General features: G+C 43.6%; 1 protein-coding gene across 1 annotated transcript in view; it reads right to left on the bottom strand.

Annotated features, from left to right (window-relative positions):
* LOC115824894 (uncharacterized) overlaps positions 1-14,807 on the bottom strand; it is a 35,181-nt gene extending 20,374 nt beyond the window's left edge. Inside the window, exon 1 of the mRNA XM_030788617.1 lies at positions 14,705-14,807. Coding sequence (XP_030644477.1) covers positions 14,705-14,807 — 103 coding nt within the window. The remainder of the gene's footprint in view (positions 1-14,704) is intronic.
* Positions 14,808-15,188: the final 381 nt, after the last annotated feature.

The raw sequence follows: 15,188 nt of genomic DNA, 5'->3' as shown, positions 1-15,188 counted from the left end.
GAGACAAAAGATTTCACCCATGGAAAGAAAAAAACAAAAGATAAATATGTTTAAAAATATTAATATATTAGTCTTATTCATTTGTTTAATTGACTTTTAATTGAACATGCCCCCCAAAATCATCATCTACATAAAACACATCCTTGGATCCTTTCTGTAGCCACCACGTTTTCATATCAAATATCTAATATTTATAGTATAATGTTTTATATAATATTTTTATTATTTAATGTCATCTGTGCATATGGAAGGGTATCAGATTTTTCAAAAGAGACTCTAGAGGCATGTAGGGGTGTGTTCTCCAAGCCAGCTGAGTGTTCTCCAATTTCAGCAACAGTGAAGAAAAAGACTTTTCCAGTCAAATGTTACACAGTCCAAACTGCAGCTGCCATCTCCATAAGCAAGGCATCGCAGAGAATTTTCTTACTGTAATGAAGCAGCACTGTGGGCTGCCTCAGGTCTTCCAGTAACAGTCAGTGTGCCGTGCACTGGAACTGAGAATGCAATTAGACACAGCTGAAGTGGATGGGGCCAGTCCACCCCCTCTGACAAACACGTACACATGGTTCACAGACACAGTGCCTCATCGTCTACACTGCAGTGCTCAGCGAAGCGTTTTACCCACACACTCGAATGAGGGACAATGGTCCTGGGTCATGTGAACACAGAATAAGATGTAGAGGACAAAGCTTCTTCCTCAATCTGAGGCACATAGAACGCTGACTTTGATTCGTGTTTCTGTGCAACCGACGAATGTATCCTACACACTGAGAGAGTGAAGCTTCTAAATTCATACAGCACCAACCAACCAATCAACCATCATAATGCAATAAGTGAGCTGATGAGATTTAACCCTTTATTTCTATAAAATACCCACATGGATAGATCCAGTTCCCACCCACCACAGCCACTTTTGTGGAACACTCTGAATCAATCCTTCATGAGGTGAAATACATTAAATTGTGTCTTCAGCCAAAAAAAGATGAAAATTGTGAGAAATATTTTTTATTACTCCTGCTAACCCACATTTCTCTAAAGGACTGAGGTGGCTTTTAGACCCCTTGCATTCATTTGGGGAAAGCACACCAACCCGGCCAACTCATTAGCAGTCAGTGACTACATTTTTACAGCCAATATGTGTAAAATGTATAGTGTGAGGCCAGTTACATTAAACAGTGATCTGAAATTGTGTCAGAGCTCTCTGAGAGTAGCTGTGTTGGCAGAGTGCTGTGCTGTTTGTGTGAAAATGACCTGATTGTGTGAAAATGACCTGAAAGTAACTGGATTATGGGGCTCCACCATGTCATAGCCAAGCATAGAGTACCCACACATCACCACAATCCAGAGCTGTTGTAGAAGACAGGGCAAAGTGTTTCAAAGGCAGAAATTGGGTTATTCAATCATTTAAAATGAGAGAGGTTGTCAAAGAACAAGATGTACTGTGCGGGTGTATTTTGATTTGGTCAGTCAAAAGAAGGAGAAATGTTTGAACTGCCAGAGACGTCTTAAGTTGTTCTAATGTATTGTCAGTGTTGAGGCAACTCTGTGCTGAGACCCCTGACGAGTCCAACCTGATCTCATGGGGTATACATACCTCTGAGCACGTTTTTGCACAGCCACAAAGACATACTGTCGGGTGTGTTTTGCTGCAGGTTTGAGAAACAAATGTGTCCACTGGGGGTGCTATAAAACTTTTTTTTGGGGGGGGGTACAAAATTGATTCAAATGTGCAATGTTCTGGGGGGGGAGGGCGCTAGTGAGCAGGCAATGGAGCAGGCTGCAGTTTGGTAGTCTCTGCTGAATATCGCTTTAAAATGATATTTTTTAGCACTCCTTGTCCACCAAATAGGTACAGAATACAAGTTTACTATTCTTAGTTTTTATTTTTTTTGCTCGTTTTGACATCCTCACATAAATGGCCAAAAGCTTGCAACGATTTACGTACGCGGGAAGAGGCACTGCTAACAGGCCTAACGTCTGCAGCTGCGAGAAATCTTCAAGCAAGCTAGCAGTCATCCTCGCCTCTCTGGAATCACAGGAGGACAGTGTGCTGCAGTGGCTCAGTGACATAAGCTACTGCCTCCTGCTCAGAACGCTGCACCTTTGAATCCTTTTTGCACTTTTTTTTTTCTCCCAAATTATCCATGCACACATGTCAGGCACCAGATGTACTATCGGCGTGTGAAGCATGCTACCAGGCACAGGTTTAGGCTTTGGGTGGGGTCAGGGTTAAGGTTAGGTTTAGGCTTTGGGCGGGGAGAGGTTTAGGCTTTGGGCGGGGTCAGGGTTAAGGTTAGGTTTAGAGTTTGGGTGGGGTGAGGTTTAGGGGTTGGGCGGGGTCAGGGTTAAGGTTAGGTTTAGACTTTGGGCGGGGTCAGGGTTAAGGTTAGGTTTAGACTTTGAGCGGGGTCAGGGTTAAGGTCAGGTTTAGAGTTTGGGTTAAGGTTAGGTTTAGGGGTTGGGTGGGGTCAGGGTTAAGGTTAGGTTTAGGGCTTGGGTGGGGTCAGGGTTAAGGTTAGGTTTAGGGGTTGGGTGGGGTCAGGGTTAAGATTAGGTTTAGAGTTTGGGTGGGGTGAGGTTTAGGGGTTGGGTGGGGTGAGGTTTAGGAGTTGGGTGGGGTCAGGGTTAAGATTAGGTTTAGGCTTTGGGTGGGGAGAGCTTTAGGGGTTGGGTGGGGTCAGGGTTAAGGTTAGGTTTAAGGGTTGGGTGGGGTCAGGGTTAAGATTAGGTTTAGGCTTTGGGTGGGGAGAGCTTTAGGGGTTGGGTGGGGTCAGGGTTAAGGTGAGGTTTAGGGGTTGGGTGGGGTCAGGGTTAAGGTTAGGTTTAAGGGTTGGGTGGGGTCAGGGTTAAGGTTAGGTTTAGGGGTTGGGTGGGGTCAGGGTTAAGATTAGGTTTAAGGGTTGGGTGGGGTCAGGGTTAAGGTTAGGTTTAGGGGTTGGGTGGGGTCAGGGTTAAGGTTAGGTTTAAGGGTTGGGTGGGGTCAGGGTTAAGGTTAGGTTTAGGGGTTGGGTGGGGTCAGGGTTAAGATTAGGTTTAAGGGTTGGGTGGGGTCAGGGTTAAGGTGAGGTTTAAGGGTTGGGTGGGGTCAGGGTTAAGGTGAGGTTTAAGGCTTGGGTGGGGTCAGGGTTAAGATTAGGGTTAGCTCCTCTTTAGCACCCCCAGTGGACATTTGTTTCTCAAAACTGCAGCAAAACGTACCCAACGGTACATGTATGTGGCTAAAAACATAGTTTCCTTGAGATCAGGTTGGATGACTCCACCTGAGTCTGTAACTGCTGATGATTGTCCATGCAGGAATCGTATGCTTGACCTATTTAGGTTTATTACATTATTTAATAGTTGAAGTTGAAGTTGAAGTTTATTTGTATAGTGCTATTTACAATCAAAGTTGTCTCAAAGCAGCTTTACAACGATCAGTGCCTAAACCCCCAGTGAGCAAGCCCAAGGCAACAATACAAGCCTGTTACGAGGCCACACATTAAGACACATTAGGAAAATTTACTAAATGTTCTCAAGATCTCTGCAACCAAACGCCTTATTCAGATTAGAGTGCATATTAAAGTCAGATCATTTAAAACAAAACAATGTTTGACCAACAGCTGGTAAAGTCATTTTTACAAGCTGGCAAAAGGATGTGGATCGAGGCTCCCATGTAAATGGCAAGTAACTGGTTCCTGACAAATTCCTCTGACTGAAGACAAGCCTTTCAGCGTCTTTGTTTAAAAACCTGACGCTCACCACATCACTCCGTCAATGAGTGCTCTCTGAGGGACTGGGATCATTCCCAGGTGTCAAAAGAGTAGAAAGGAGGCAGTTGCCAAGGCTGCGACAGCAATCCCAGTGGGTCTGACTCCGACATATGGAATTTCATTAACATGGATGTTTACCAAGCCAAGACAGCTGTTTCATCAGTGATCAAAGTTAGCTGTACACCATTCTACTGAGGCTGCAAAGCTCCCTTAAACCCCTACTGCAGAGCCCTTTAAAGAGGGCAAGAGTGTATTTTTGTAAACATAAAAAATAGAGTAGATGTAGGAATAGAAGGGGGTGGTGCGTGTGTGCGGGATAGGTGGGGGTGGGGGTGGGGGTGTGGGGGGGGTTTATTTAGTTTGACACTGACAGGGCTTCCGTATGACAGATTAAGTTCAGCTTCTGAAAGTATGTTATGTACCTTGTTTCTTTCACACCCTCAATCTCTGCTGGGCACAGAAGCAAGACTGGTCTGCATGGAGCTGATTTGCAGCCTCAGTAAATGTCCGTGAAGCTCTCTGTGAGTTGTTTTATATTGTATTTTGTTAATGTCCAGCTCCAGGGCAAAGGAGGTCTTCAGCATGCAGATGAAGAATCTTTTGCCTGAACTTCCTCCTAGCGATGGAAGAGAACTTTTTCCTAATGTTTCAGTATTTGTTCTCTCAGCTTTATGTCTTTAAGTAATGAAAGTAATGATGAACCATTCACTTCATGGTCCTCCTGAACTGAACTGCCAGCACAAAAGAGAATAAATGCTTAACCATGTCAACTGTCAAAATATTTCATCCAATAGCACAAGAAAAAGGCCACAGCCTGACAAACTCAGCACTCTGTGTTTAGGTAATCATCAGAGCCTCAGAGTAGGCTGTGGCATGGAGTCAGGGTCCTAGCACTCGCTTGATCCCAGATTCATAGTTCTGACTTTTACAAATCCAAACCATGCAGTGAAAAATCCTGCTCCTATGGGCTGCGTTTTCATCTGCTTAGCGACATCATTACCAATGACCTCATGTCAGCCATCCAGATCCGCTGCCACTGACAACGGTCGCCGCGGTCAACCATGCTCTCATCCTCCCTCATCTGCTGACCAAAAGGTACCACTCCATTCCAGCAACTTCTGTGACATGTTAAAGAATTTCCTCCAAAGCACAAGTCAGTTTGTTGAAAAATAGAAATATAAAATTCCACAGCAACGTTTTTGATACACAATACTGAGATTTCTGAATGGCTCATTCTTTTCAGTTTACAATAACTCAGATGGTACTTTGCATGGTGTTGAATGATGTTGATGTTGATAAAACTCAAGGGACCTCAGTAATTTCTGAATCAAATATAAAAAAAAGATATAAGATATATGAAAGGGTTCTGTTCTGGACAGTCTTTCAGTTGCTCAGTTGTAAATCATCTGAAATTCTTTTCTTTTCAACAAAATATGTTACCCACATCCTCCACTGACACATTACTGAACGCTGGACATAGGTAGTATGCTACACTTCTTTGTGAGAAATAATCTGAAATCATTATAGGAGTCTTAATTTGGCCACAAGTCAGTTCTGGGAGGGGATCGGGGTGTTCATTTGAAGTGTAAATACCCTCTCCTCTTGTGTCTCATGAGTGACTGAAGTTCTGAATGAAATTCTTAATGAAGGCCTATGGGACACATGGCATGACTGTCTCTCTGCTCCCACTCAGCCATGAGGAAAATCATGAATAACCATGAAAGGTCAGGAAAAAAAGAAGGAGAAAAACGTCTTTAAAAAGATGTCCTTAGCCGTACTACATGACAGGAGCGATAATGGACTTCACTCAAACGGCATGTCGCAGGCACACTCACAGACGGTAAATGGAGGTTGGTCTACCTGCTCCTCATCAACTGATGAATGAATGTTAATCCAACTGGGAGTCAAGCCTGCCAAGATGTCCATGGCAGCACAGGTTGAGGGGAATTTGCTCTTGGAATTTGAATGTCAAGGCTGAATCAACAGAAGACAAGCTGTCATAGGGCAACAGCACCGTTCCTATGGAAAGTTGTTGGCAGCATCACAAACAGCTTTTATCAAGCAGATACTGAGGGGGTAATTGTTAAATATTTACACTGTTGACAGACAATATAATTCAAAGAGCAAAGTGGTAATAGAGCACTGATTGAAACAAGAACACATACGCACATAAAAATCATTTACGCTAACATTGACCAACAGATGGTCTCTGTCTCCTTCTCTCCCTCTCTGCATCCCTTTCCCCTGTAGACTGGTTCTCATCAATAAAAGGATCATCTTTGGAGCCAATGTGTAATATGTTCAAAACATTAAATTATTACTGGGGAAAAGAATGCAGTATGAATTCTTTTGTCAAAACTGATTGAACTGAAGACAAATGCTTCAAAGATTTGTTAATTGAAATTAAATGGCCTTCTCTTTAAACACACACATTCACACACACACACACACACACTCACACACACACACACACTCACACACACACACACACACACACACACACTCACACACACACACAGACAGACACACACACACACACACACTCACACACACACACACACACACACACACACACACACACACACAGTTAACACTTAAAGATGATCACGGGGGCCCAGCCTGGGCATCGGCTCTTTCTGGAGTCAGGCCTGGCAGGACTTGATTTTCACCTCCGTGTTTAAGTTCTTAACTTTTACTGTTTTAAGATGGAAGAAAAAGACACTGCTCTTCATTAATACCAAGCTGTGGTAAGAGAGGATAGAAGAAGCAGCAGAATTCTGTGAAGAAAGAGAGAAAGAAAGAAAGAAAGAAAGAAAGAAAGAAAGAAAGCTCACAAAATTCAGCACTGCTCCCCCACTGTTTGGCACAACTGCTGCAATGCTGTAGCTCATGTAGACCAGCCTAGAACATTATCCACCACTGAACGCTCTCATAATCACTCATCATGTCAGCTGTCTGCCGTTCGCCAAAAACAACCTAACACTGTGAAGCATCTCAAGGCATGTATACTTTAATTTAGTTTAGTCAAAACACAAGTTATTAATGACAAATTATATGTTCGCCTATACAACTAGATTCATGGCGCTCACAGAAAACAAATCAGACTATTGAAATATTCCAGAGAATCCTTACGTTAAAAACCCCAGCAGTAAATAAAAAGAAGGCGTCTCTTCCATGGCATGTGTTTCCCATTTAAGCTTTACATGCATAATCCGTTATAGTTTATCTTAAGAGATAAAATTCACCTTGGAGTATCAAGCAGTGTCCTGTAGCACTTTTGTTTTGTCAGAACTGACTGGTGATAACAGACGCTTGGCTGAAACTATTTTTCAGAAAAGCACTTCAAAAGCGTGCACTTTTGACAGTGTATGTCACTAATCAGAGTGTTAGTCAAAGCGTTTATATGAATTGTAAATCTTGGTGAGGGGATCCGTGACTCTGTGAATTATTGATGAAGATGGTTCTCTTTCTCTCTGTTCCAGAAAAAGTACCCTGATATTCTTTTGGGTTCAGAGACACACACCAGCAAACCAAAAAAACACCCAGGCCAGACCAATGCTCAGCCCAAAAGAATGGGAGATGACAGACAGCCACTAGGTCAGGCTGACCTTAAGCACTGTGCAGTACATTGCCCATGGATTCCTTCCTCTGGAAATCCTGATTTCTGTAAAATACTGAGTCTGCCTGAGCCAGTCTTCAGCATGCTGATGAAGAAGGACAGGCTAGAAACTGATCTTCACGAGTTGACAGGGCTTATTAAAGAGAGGCTGAGGAGTCTGATCTCATCAGTGTCCCTGTAAAACTACGGTCATGTAGACATACACCATCACACCTGGCCATAACATGCTACTGCACTGCTGAATTTACTCAGCAAAGCTTTATGTTGTCATGTCAGTGGTTTGGACCAGGCACATAAGCTACAGTGATAACAGCAATGTTGCTGATATTGTTCCAGACAATGCTGTTAATATGGTGAAGGACTTTGTCCTCTTTCCTTAAAGGGACCCAGAGACAGGTGAGGAGGCACCGTGTCCAAGTTGCTGATGTAGGAGATGACATATAAGGCTTTCATCCTCTGAAACCATCCATGGTACACACATTCAGGCACACAAGAGGTCCTGGAGAAAGGCTTCAGATTTCCGCCTGTCAGTGTGGTCAGGTCAAACAGTGAGCTGAAGATGATTAAACTGCCCAGTGCAGCTCAGACACTGTGAGTTCAAACTCGTGGGGGCACTCTGTGATGCTCTGGAGCTAAGTGAAGGTGCTGGACTGACAGGGTCGCTGCTCAGATCTTTCACTCGTGGTGTATTAGGGGACTTGGCTATTTACACGTGGTGTGTTTGGGGACTTGGCTGTTCACATGTGCTGTGTTAGGGGACTTGGCTGTTCACATGTGCTGTGTTAGGGGACTTGGCTATTCACACGTGCTGTGTTAGGGGACTTGGCTATTTACACGTGCTGTGTTAGGGGACTTGGCTGTTCACACGTGGTGTGTTAGGGGACTTGGCTGTTCACACGTGGTGTGTTAGGGGACTTGGCTGTTCACAAGTGGTATGTTAGGGGACTTGGCTATTCAGTGGCAGATAAACAAGGGACAAGGAGCAGTGATTCTTTTTTTTCAAACATGAAGAGCATGAAGAAGCATGTGGCCAGGTTTGAGGAAAAAGAGTGCATTCAGACGACCGCAATACTTATTACTTGTTTCAAACTGGAATGGCGTGTGGAGGGCATGGAGAAAATAAAAAAACATTACATTTCTGCAGATCCTCTTGCTTAAAAACTCTTATCCGGCCACACTGCGGCAACACTCTAAGCCTCTAATACATAACTTGAAAACCCAGCCCCTGACCCACAGACCAGGCCTGTGTCCAGGCTTACGCGAGCCCGGCCGTGTGTACGCTGAGGCAGTGGTGTAGTGGGAGCCCTGACCCACAGACCAGGCTTGTGTCCAGGCTTACGCGAGCGCGGCCGTGCGTACGCTGAGGGGGTGGTGTAGTGGGGGAAAGCTGAGGCTGCTGCCCTTGTTTTACCAAACGGCCAAACTGCCTCGTCTGTGTGTGTAAATGTTGTTCCACATAGTCCCAGTGTGTCATGTGGCACCAATTTAAAACAAACAAACAAACAAACAAACAAACAAATAAGCAAGCAAGCAATTAGGGCCACGGGTATCCGTATATCATTATGAGGACATCCATGGGAAAGGGCTTGTGTACTTTCTTATATAAACCAAAGCTCTTAGACCAAGAGCCCCAGCTGGAGACCTAGTCAAGAGACAAACTTGATGAAAATCGAAAACCACAGCGATATTGGGTTGAGTAATGATTCCCTGAGCGGCAGGAGCTGTCAGTGTCGTGCTGAGTCATATTTGCATTGGTATTGAAGAAACAGTAGTCATGTTTCTTAGATGAGTTTACCTCCTCACTGCCATAACTCATTAGTCTTACTTTATGTTCACAATGTCAAGCTGTTTGGGGAAAACTTGTTGGAATTTATTGATTTTTTTTTCTGATTTGAATATTCTGTGATAGAAATAAGTGTGCTTGGAACCAACTATTCAGAGTATGATACCACATAAAATCCACAATTGCACACACACACACACACACACACACACACAGCAGTTAGACTTTAGGGTTCAGCTGAATGAACAGACAACATGGTAAATGACAGATGGGTGGGCAACAAGTGGATATGGGATATGTCAGAATATGACAACCACAGAGGTCAGAGGTCAGGGCTTGACTGAACTGGTTTACCAGTCTCTTATGTGGATGTACACAGGGTAGCTGAGTATTTCATATACTGCTCATCATCAGGAGGAGGCGGATGAAATAATGGAAATTCCTCATGAAAAGTGTCATTAAGTTTGTTACTAAGTTGAACATTAATTATCAGTATGAGTCAGCTATCAGACAGGCCTCATAATCGAGACCTTACAGTTTTTGCTGATTGCTTACACACTGGAAGTGAATGCCTAGACAAAAGCACCAAAACCTTCACTTTTGCAACCATGTCTTAAACAAAGGCACCAAAACTACAAACACATGTTCTGCTTTGCACTCTGTTTGCAAATCTGTAACACACTGTTTCTTACATTAGTCACATTGTTCATGAATGAACCTCTTGCAATCATTGGGAAAACACTTCTATCAGAAATGCAAAACATACCTGAAATTGGCAACACCTAAAAATACATATGAAAACACTTGTACAGTAATTGAACACCAATCAGTCTGAGCCTTAGCACTACAAATAGACCTCAGGTAAGCTTTTGGTGGGGATGGGGTGTCTGTGGGGGCTCCTGCAAGGAGTCTGCAAGGTGTTCTCCATCACCATGCCACCCATAGGTCGCTACAGCACAGCACACATAACCACATTTCTGGATGTACTACATACTTGTACTGGACAGACCAGAGCAGCCCAGGTTTGTTGTGATCTGGGATAGTGTTAGTTTCCACCAGGCTGCTCTGGTCCGAGACTGGTTCACCAACAATAATAACTTCACAGTTGTATACTTGCCTCACTACTCCCCATTTCTCAGTCCTACTGAGGAATTCTTTTCGGCTTGGCACTGGAAAATGTATGACCACCAACCACATGCCCACCTGCCTCTTCTGCAAGCAATGGAAGAGGCATATGGAGACATTGAGGTGGGGTCAGTCCAGGGTAGGATACGACACGCAAGGTGATATTTTCCCTGTTCCCCAGCCAGGGATGACATTGATGTGAACGAGGTGACGTGGCCAGACCCTGACAGAGGGCGGGATCCATAAACCATCCACTTCATCCCTTACAATACTAATTTTTGTTTAGCATTGCACTGTAATTATTTTTGAGTTTAGCGAAACTTATTGTATTAATTACTGTACTGCAATTCTATTTTTCTTTGTGTTTTCTTGTTGTTGTAAAAACCCACAATGTCGAAAAAAATAAGCGGTATGTTGTTTTTTTTCTGAAGCCGTTCTTTTTTGTGTTCAGTGAAACGAGAGTAGATGTACTGTACTAGAACAATCTTTCACAGGAGCCTGTATGAGAAAATTAAAAAGGTATATGAAATACTAAAGACAGAAGTGTTTTGTATAAAGAACATCAGTGTGTTGTTGCTGCTTTCAAAGAGTAATTCAAATGGTACATGTGTGTATCATTTTGTTGCAGAAATGCCATTTTGAAAAAGGATTGTTAGGTTTTGATTGCAGAGTTTCATTTTGACATAGAAGTGAGATGTTTGTCTCCAAGTGTTGTGTCTCATTCGTTTGTGTGTAGAGTTTTGACACAATAGGCGAAATTCCGCAACAAGTGTGTAAGCAATCATAAAAAACTGCAAACAGCTCAAAGGTGGGCCAATAGCCAGTGTCCAATCTATAAAGAAGGAGCATTTGACAAATCAAGGTAAAACATAGCAAACCAGAGGGGAAGAAAGCACCAGAGAATGAGACATTGGACACAATTTACACTGACAGAGATAAAGACAGTTAAAAAAAACACACAAAGAAACATCCTCAAACACATTCATAAACCACAGAGTTGAATGTACACCTTTATGACTCATTCTCAATAAAAACAGTGTGTTCTGAGCTTCACAAAGCTGGTGTTTCTGGAGGAAGCCACAGGATGTTTTCAGCCCACGGTACCTGTCAGCAGCTGCCAAACAAGCTGTTGCTTCAGTTGTGCTGTGGGCAGCCATCTCCTCAGTCACTAAGCCCAACCCTTTCTCTGCCGGGCAGAGTCACAGCTTGTCAGTCACTAAGCCCAACCCCTTTCTCTGCCGGGCAGAGTCACAGCTTGTCAGTCACTAAGCCCAACCCCTTTCTCTGCCGGGCAGAGTCACAGCTTGTCAGTCACTAAGCCCAACCCCTTTCTCTGCCGGGCAGAGTCACAGCTTGTCAGTCACTAAGCCCAACCCCTTTCTCTGCCGGGCAGAGTCACAGCTTGTCAGTCACTAGGCCCGACCCCTTTCTCTGCCGGGCAGAGTCACAGCTTGTCAGTCACTAAGCCCAACCCTTTCTCTGCCGGGCAGAGAAACAGCCAGGGAACACGAGGCCATTTTAAACGACTGCATGCACCCTGTGATGTGATCGTTGTTTCTTAAAACCAAAGACAATCACAATCACAGACACACAGCTAATAGATTAGAGAATGATTTCCATTAACAGAAGGGCCTCTAAAGCTCTATCCTGGTAGTTATTGGTGCAAATAGATTTTCACCTCCTTTATCCCCCTGGAACAGTGGTCTTTCCTTCTCACAGAATGATCTAGCATCTCTCCAGACCCAGTTCAGAACTTGCATAAGAACATTTTAAAGGAGTCAAAGGAGAAGAGAGAGATTCTGTCTGTATTTGTTAATAGAACATATTATTTGGTGTTTCTATTTTTTCTGTCCATCCATATGTCTTTGAAGATATCTGACAGATGACAATATAGTATTTACTTTTTACTAGCCTTTTATGAACCTGAGAGCAATCTCTGAAAATATCATTTTGTGACTAACTTTGATTGACAGAGCTGTTGGTCCTTTTGTCAATAACAGGGCAGGAATAGTATTATTGTCATGCGTATACTGGGCCGCGAACACTGTGTGTTTTCTGTTACTGGTTTTTGCATTTTGGTAAAGTGCTGAAGAATGTTGATTATCCAGTTCTCCTGACGCTCATAGAGGAAGTTGTCAGAGACAGTCCTCTGCTCCCTCACACTGTCATTTGGACTGTGCAGAACACTACACTGGAACTGTGAGGACAAATCCTGAACTGAACTTACCAACTAACCAGGAGCATTTATATCATTTGATGCACTGTAATTGATATTTAGTGGTAAAACACACTAGCAGGCAGTGCAGTTCACCCATACTTCATGGCAGTTCAGCTGAGGATTTGCATAGGTATAAGCAGTGATTGCTTCCATGCTAAGCTAGTTTGCCTAACAGGGGAACAGGCCAAGATGATTAACACATAGTGACCTGCACTAGGGGAGCAATAAGAGGATCATTAGAGATGGAACAAAAAACACAGACCCCAGCTGACACCCTGAAACATTGCTGAAAGGGCTGATTAGGAGTTCTCTCACACCTCTGATACCTCTGATGCTTTATTTGGACGCTGTAGTGTAAGAAAACAAGCGATGCCTTTACTCCTCAACTACATGAAATTATTCAGATATTGTGGGAAAAGAATGGGCAGCTTCTTGACATAGTAGCAGGTGGAAGATCAGTGCTCATCAGGACGATGAATGGAACCAGTGATGAATGGAACCAGTGACGATATGCTGGCCAGTTCTGTCAATGCAGAGGGCCCAGGCGGTTTCAAGTTTCAAGTTTCAAGTTTATTTAGAGCCCAATATCACTGTTTACAGTCTCAGAGGGCTTTACATGCCCACAACAGTCAAAATCAAAACAGGACGGCACCCCCTGACTTAATCCTCATAGAGGATTGGCAGAGATCCAGATTCACAGAGCATCATGGGAAGATGGCTCCACAAACCACATTCTGAATATACATATAAATGTCCAACATTTTCAGAAAATGGACAAGTGAACAAAAATATGACATGATGATCTCTTAATGATAAAAAATGTATCCATGCACAAAGTGTGTGTGCTCCCAGATACCAAGCACGTGTATTTACCCCGTTATGTGTGCGGTTTGATATGACTCAGTGGTATAGTGTGTAATGTGCCATTATCAGCTGCAAAGCAAATCTGTGTGTTGACTTAAGCTGATTTCCATACGACTTTATGGCAATAATATCCTCAACCCTCAGATCAATACTCCTCTGTGACCAATACAAACCACAGGGAAACCCAAGCAAGTCCTATGCAACCAGTCAAAACAGATAAGCTTTTGTGAGTAAACCTGTCATTTACCCATTGATTAACCAATTACCATTTATGTTCCTGATCACAAACATTTGCCGTAGATTCAGACTCATCCCTGGCTGGAAGCGGTGTATGAAACTTTGTGGAAAGAGATGAGATGAGAGAATGTTGAGAGGCTCACATATTCAGGGAGTTTCGGCCTCCAGACATGCCTTAATGAAATATGTGTTGAGAAGGTACAGGTGCACATTAACAAGGCAAGAGGCAGACCATCTGTAGCAGCAAAGATATGCCAGATATGAAAAATTCATTAGAATACACACAAACTCTCTCTCTCTCTCTCTCTCTCTCTCTCTCTCTCTCTCTTTCTCTCTCTCTGTCACACACGCACACATGCGCACACACACACACACACACAGACACACAAGACCAGAAGCACAAGCCTGCTGGCACACACACACACACACACACACACACACACACACACACACACACACAGACACACACAGAGACATATAGGTACACAGAGACACCATGCAGTTCTGTGGTGGATTCTGCATTTCATTGCAAAGTCACAGGCCAATTAGTTCTGCCACAAAGGGCATGTCACTCATCTGTAAGTGGATTCAACACTCTTCTGAAGCTGTGTTACCTTTATCCATGTCTTAGGCCAAAAGGATCTCTGTCCCTCTCATTTCCATTTCAATTGATGCCAGAGCAGTTTCACTCTCACTCAGGTCTGTGGCTTTTAATGTCCAAATCTCAAAGTGGAGAACTGGCCTGTAATTGGAGTTGTTGGAGCCAGTCTAACCATATGCTCCAGAGGACAATAACTCATCCCAGACGGACCTGCACCCATTTGAAGCCTTCTCTCTCCTCTTTTCCATCTTCTGCTTTTCCATTAGCTTTCTGTTATGCAAACCGGAAACTAATGCTTACTTTAGGGTTTATAAATGTTGTTTGGTTTTTCATCTGACATGGTTTTGCATTCTTCGTTGGTTTGGGACGGTTGTGCTATCTGTGACAATGTGAAAACATCGAGTGTGACTGTGTGCCAAACACAGGCCAGTCTTGCATCACTGACTACATGACGATGCCCAAAGAAACCCCACTGCAAGATAGGACGAGCAGGCATTGCCCAACCCACATCCAGACCCGTCCAGACCCGTCCAGACCCGTCCAGACACATGACCTCTGTGGATGTTCCGAACATGTATCTGCAGCCACAGTGTGGAGTTCTCTAATTCCATGTTGTCGTAGAAACATGAAGTGAAACTTTAACGCCTATGAGTTGACACAGACCGGTTAAATGATGTTAAAATGATCTATATGTGATCTCATGAGATTTTATAGTATTCTAATGTGATTACATTATCTTAGTGTATTCTAATGTGATCTTGAGGTGTAGACAGTGGACAAATGGCTCAGAGCCTACATAGTGCTGGTGTGTTTTTAACGGACGACCAAAAACACACCAGGGCCTGTTGAGAGGGAGCACCTGCTGAGAGTGCGCTGTGAGGCCGATCACATATATCCCTGACATAAAGCACAGTGGTCTCTACACATTAAGCAGTGTCCAACGTAATGCATATCCAGAGTCACAGGCCAGGGAATGAGTGAGTGATTTTCTG

This window comes from Chanos chanos, chromosome 12, assembly GCF_902362185.1.
Source record: "Chanos chanos chromosome 12, fChaCha1.1, whole genome shotgun sequence".
NCBI lineage: Eukaryota > Metazoa > Chordata > Actinopteri > Gonorynchiformes > Chanidae > Chanos > Chanos chanos.
Note: the sequence above shows the minus strand (reverse complement) of the source record. Positions and strands in the feature narration are given on the sequence as shown.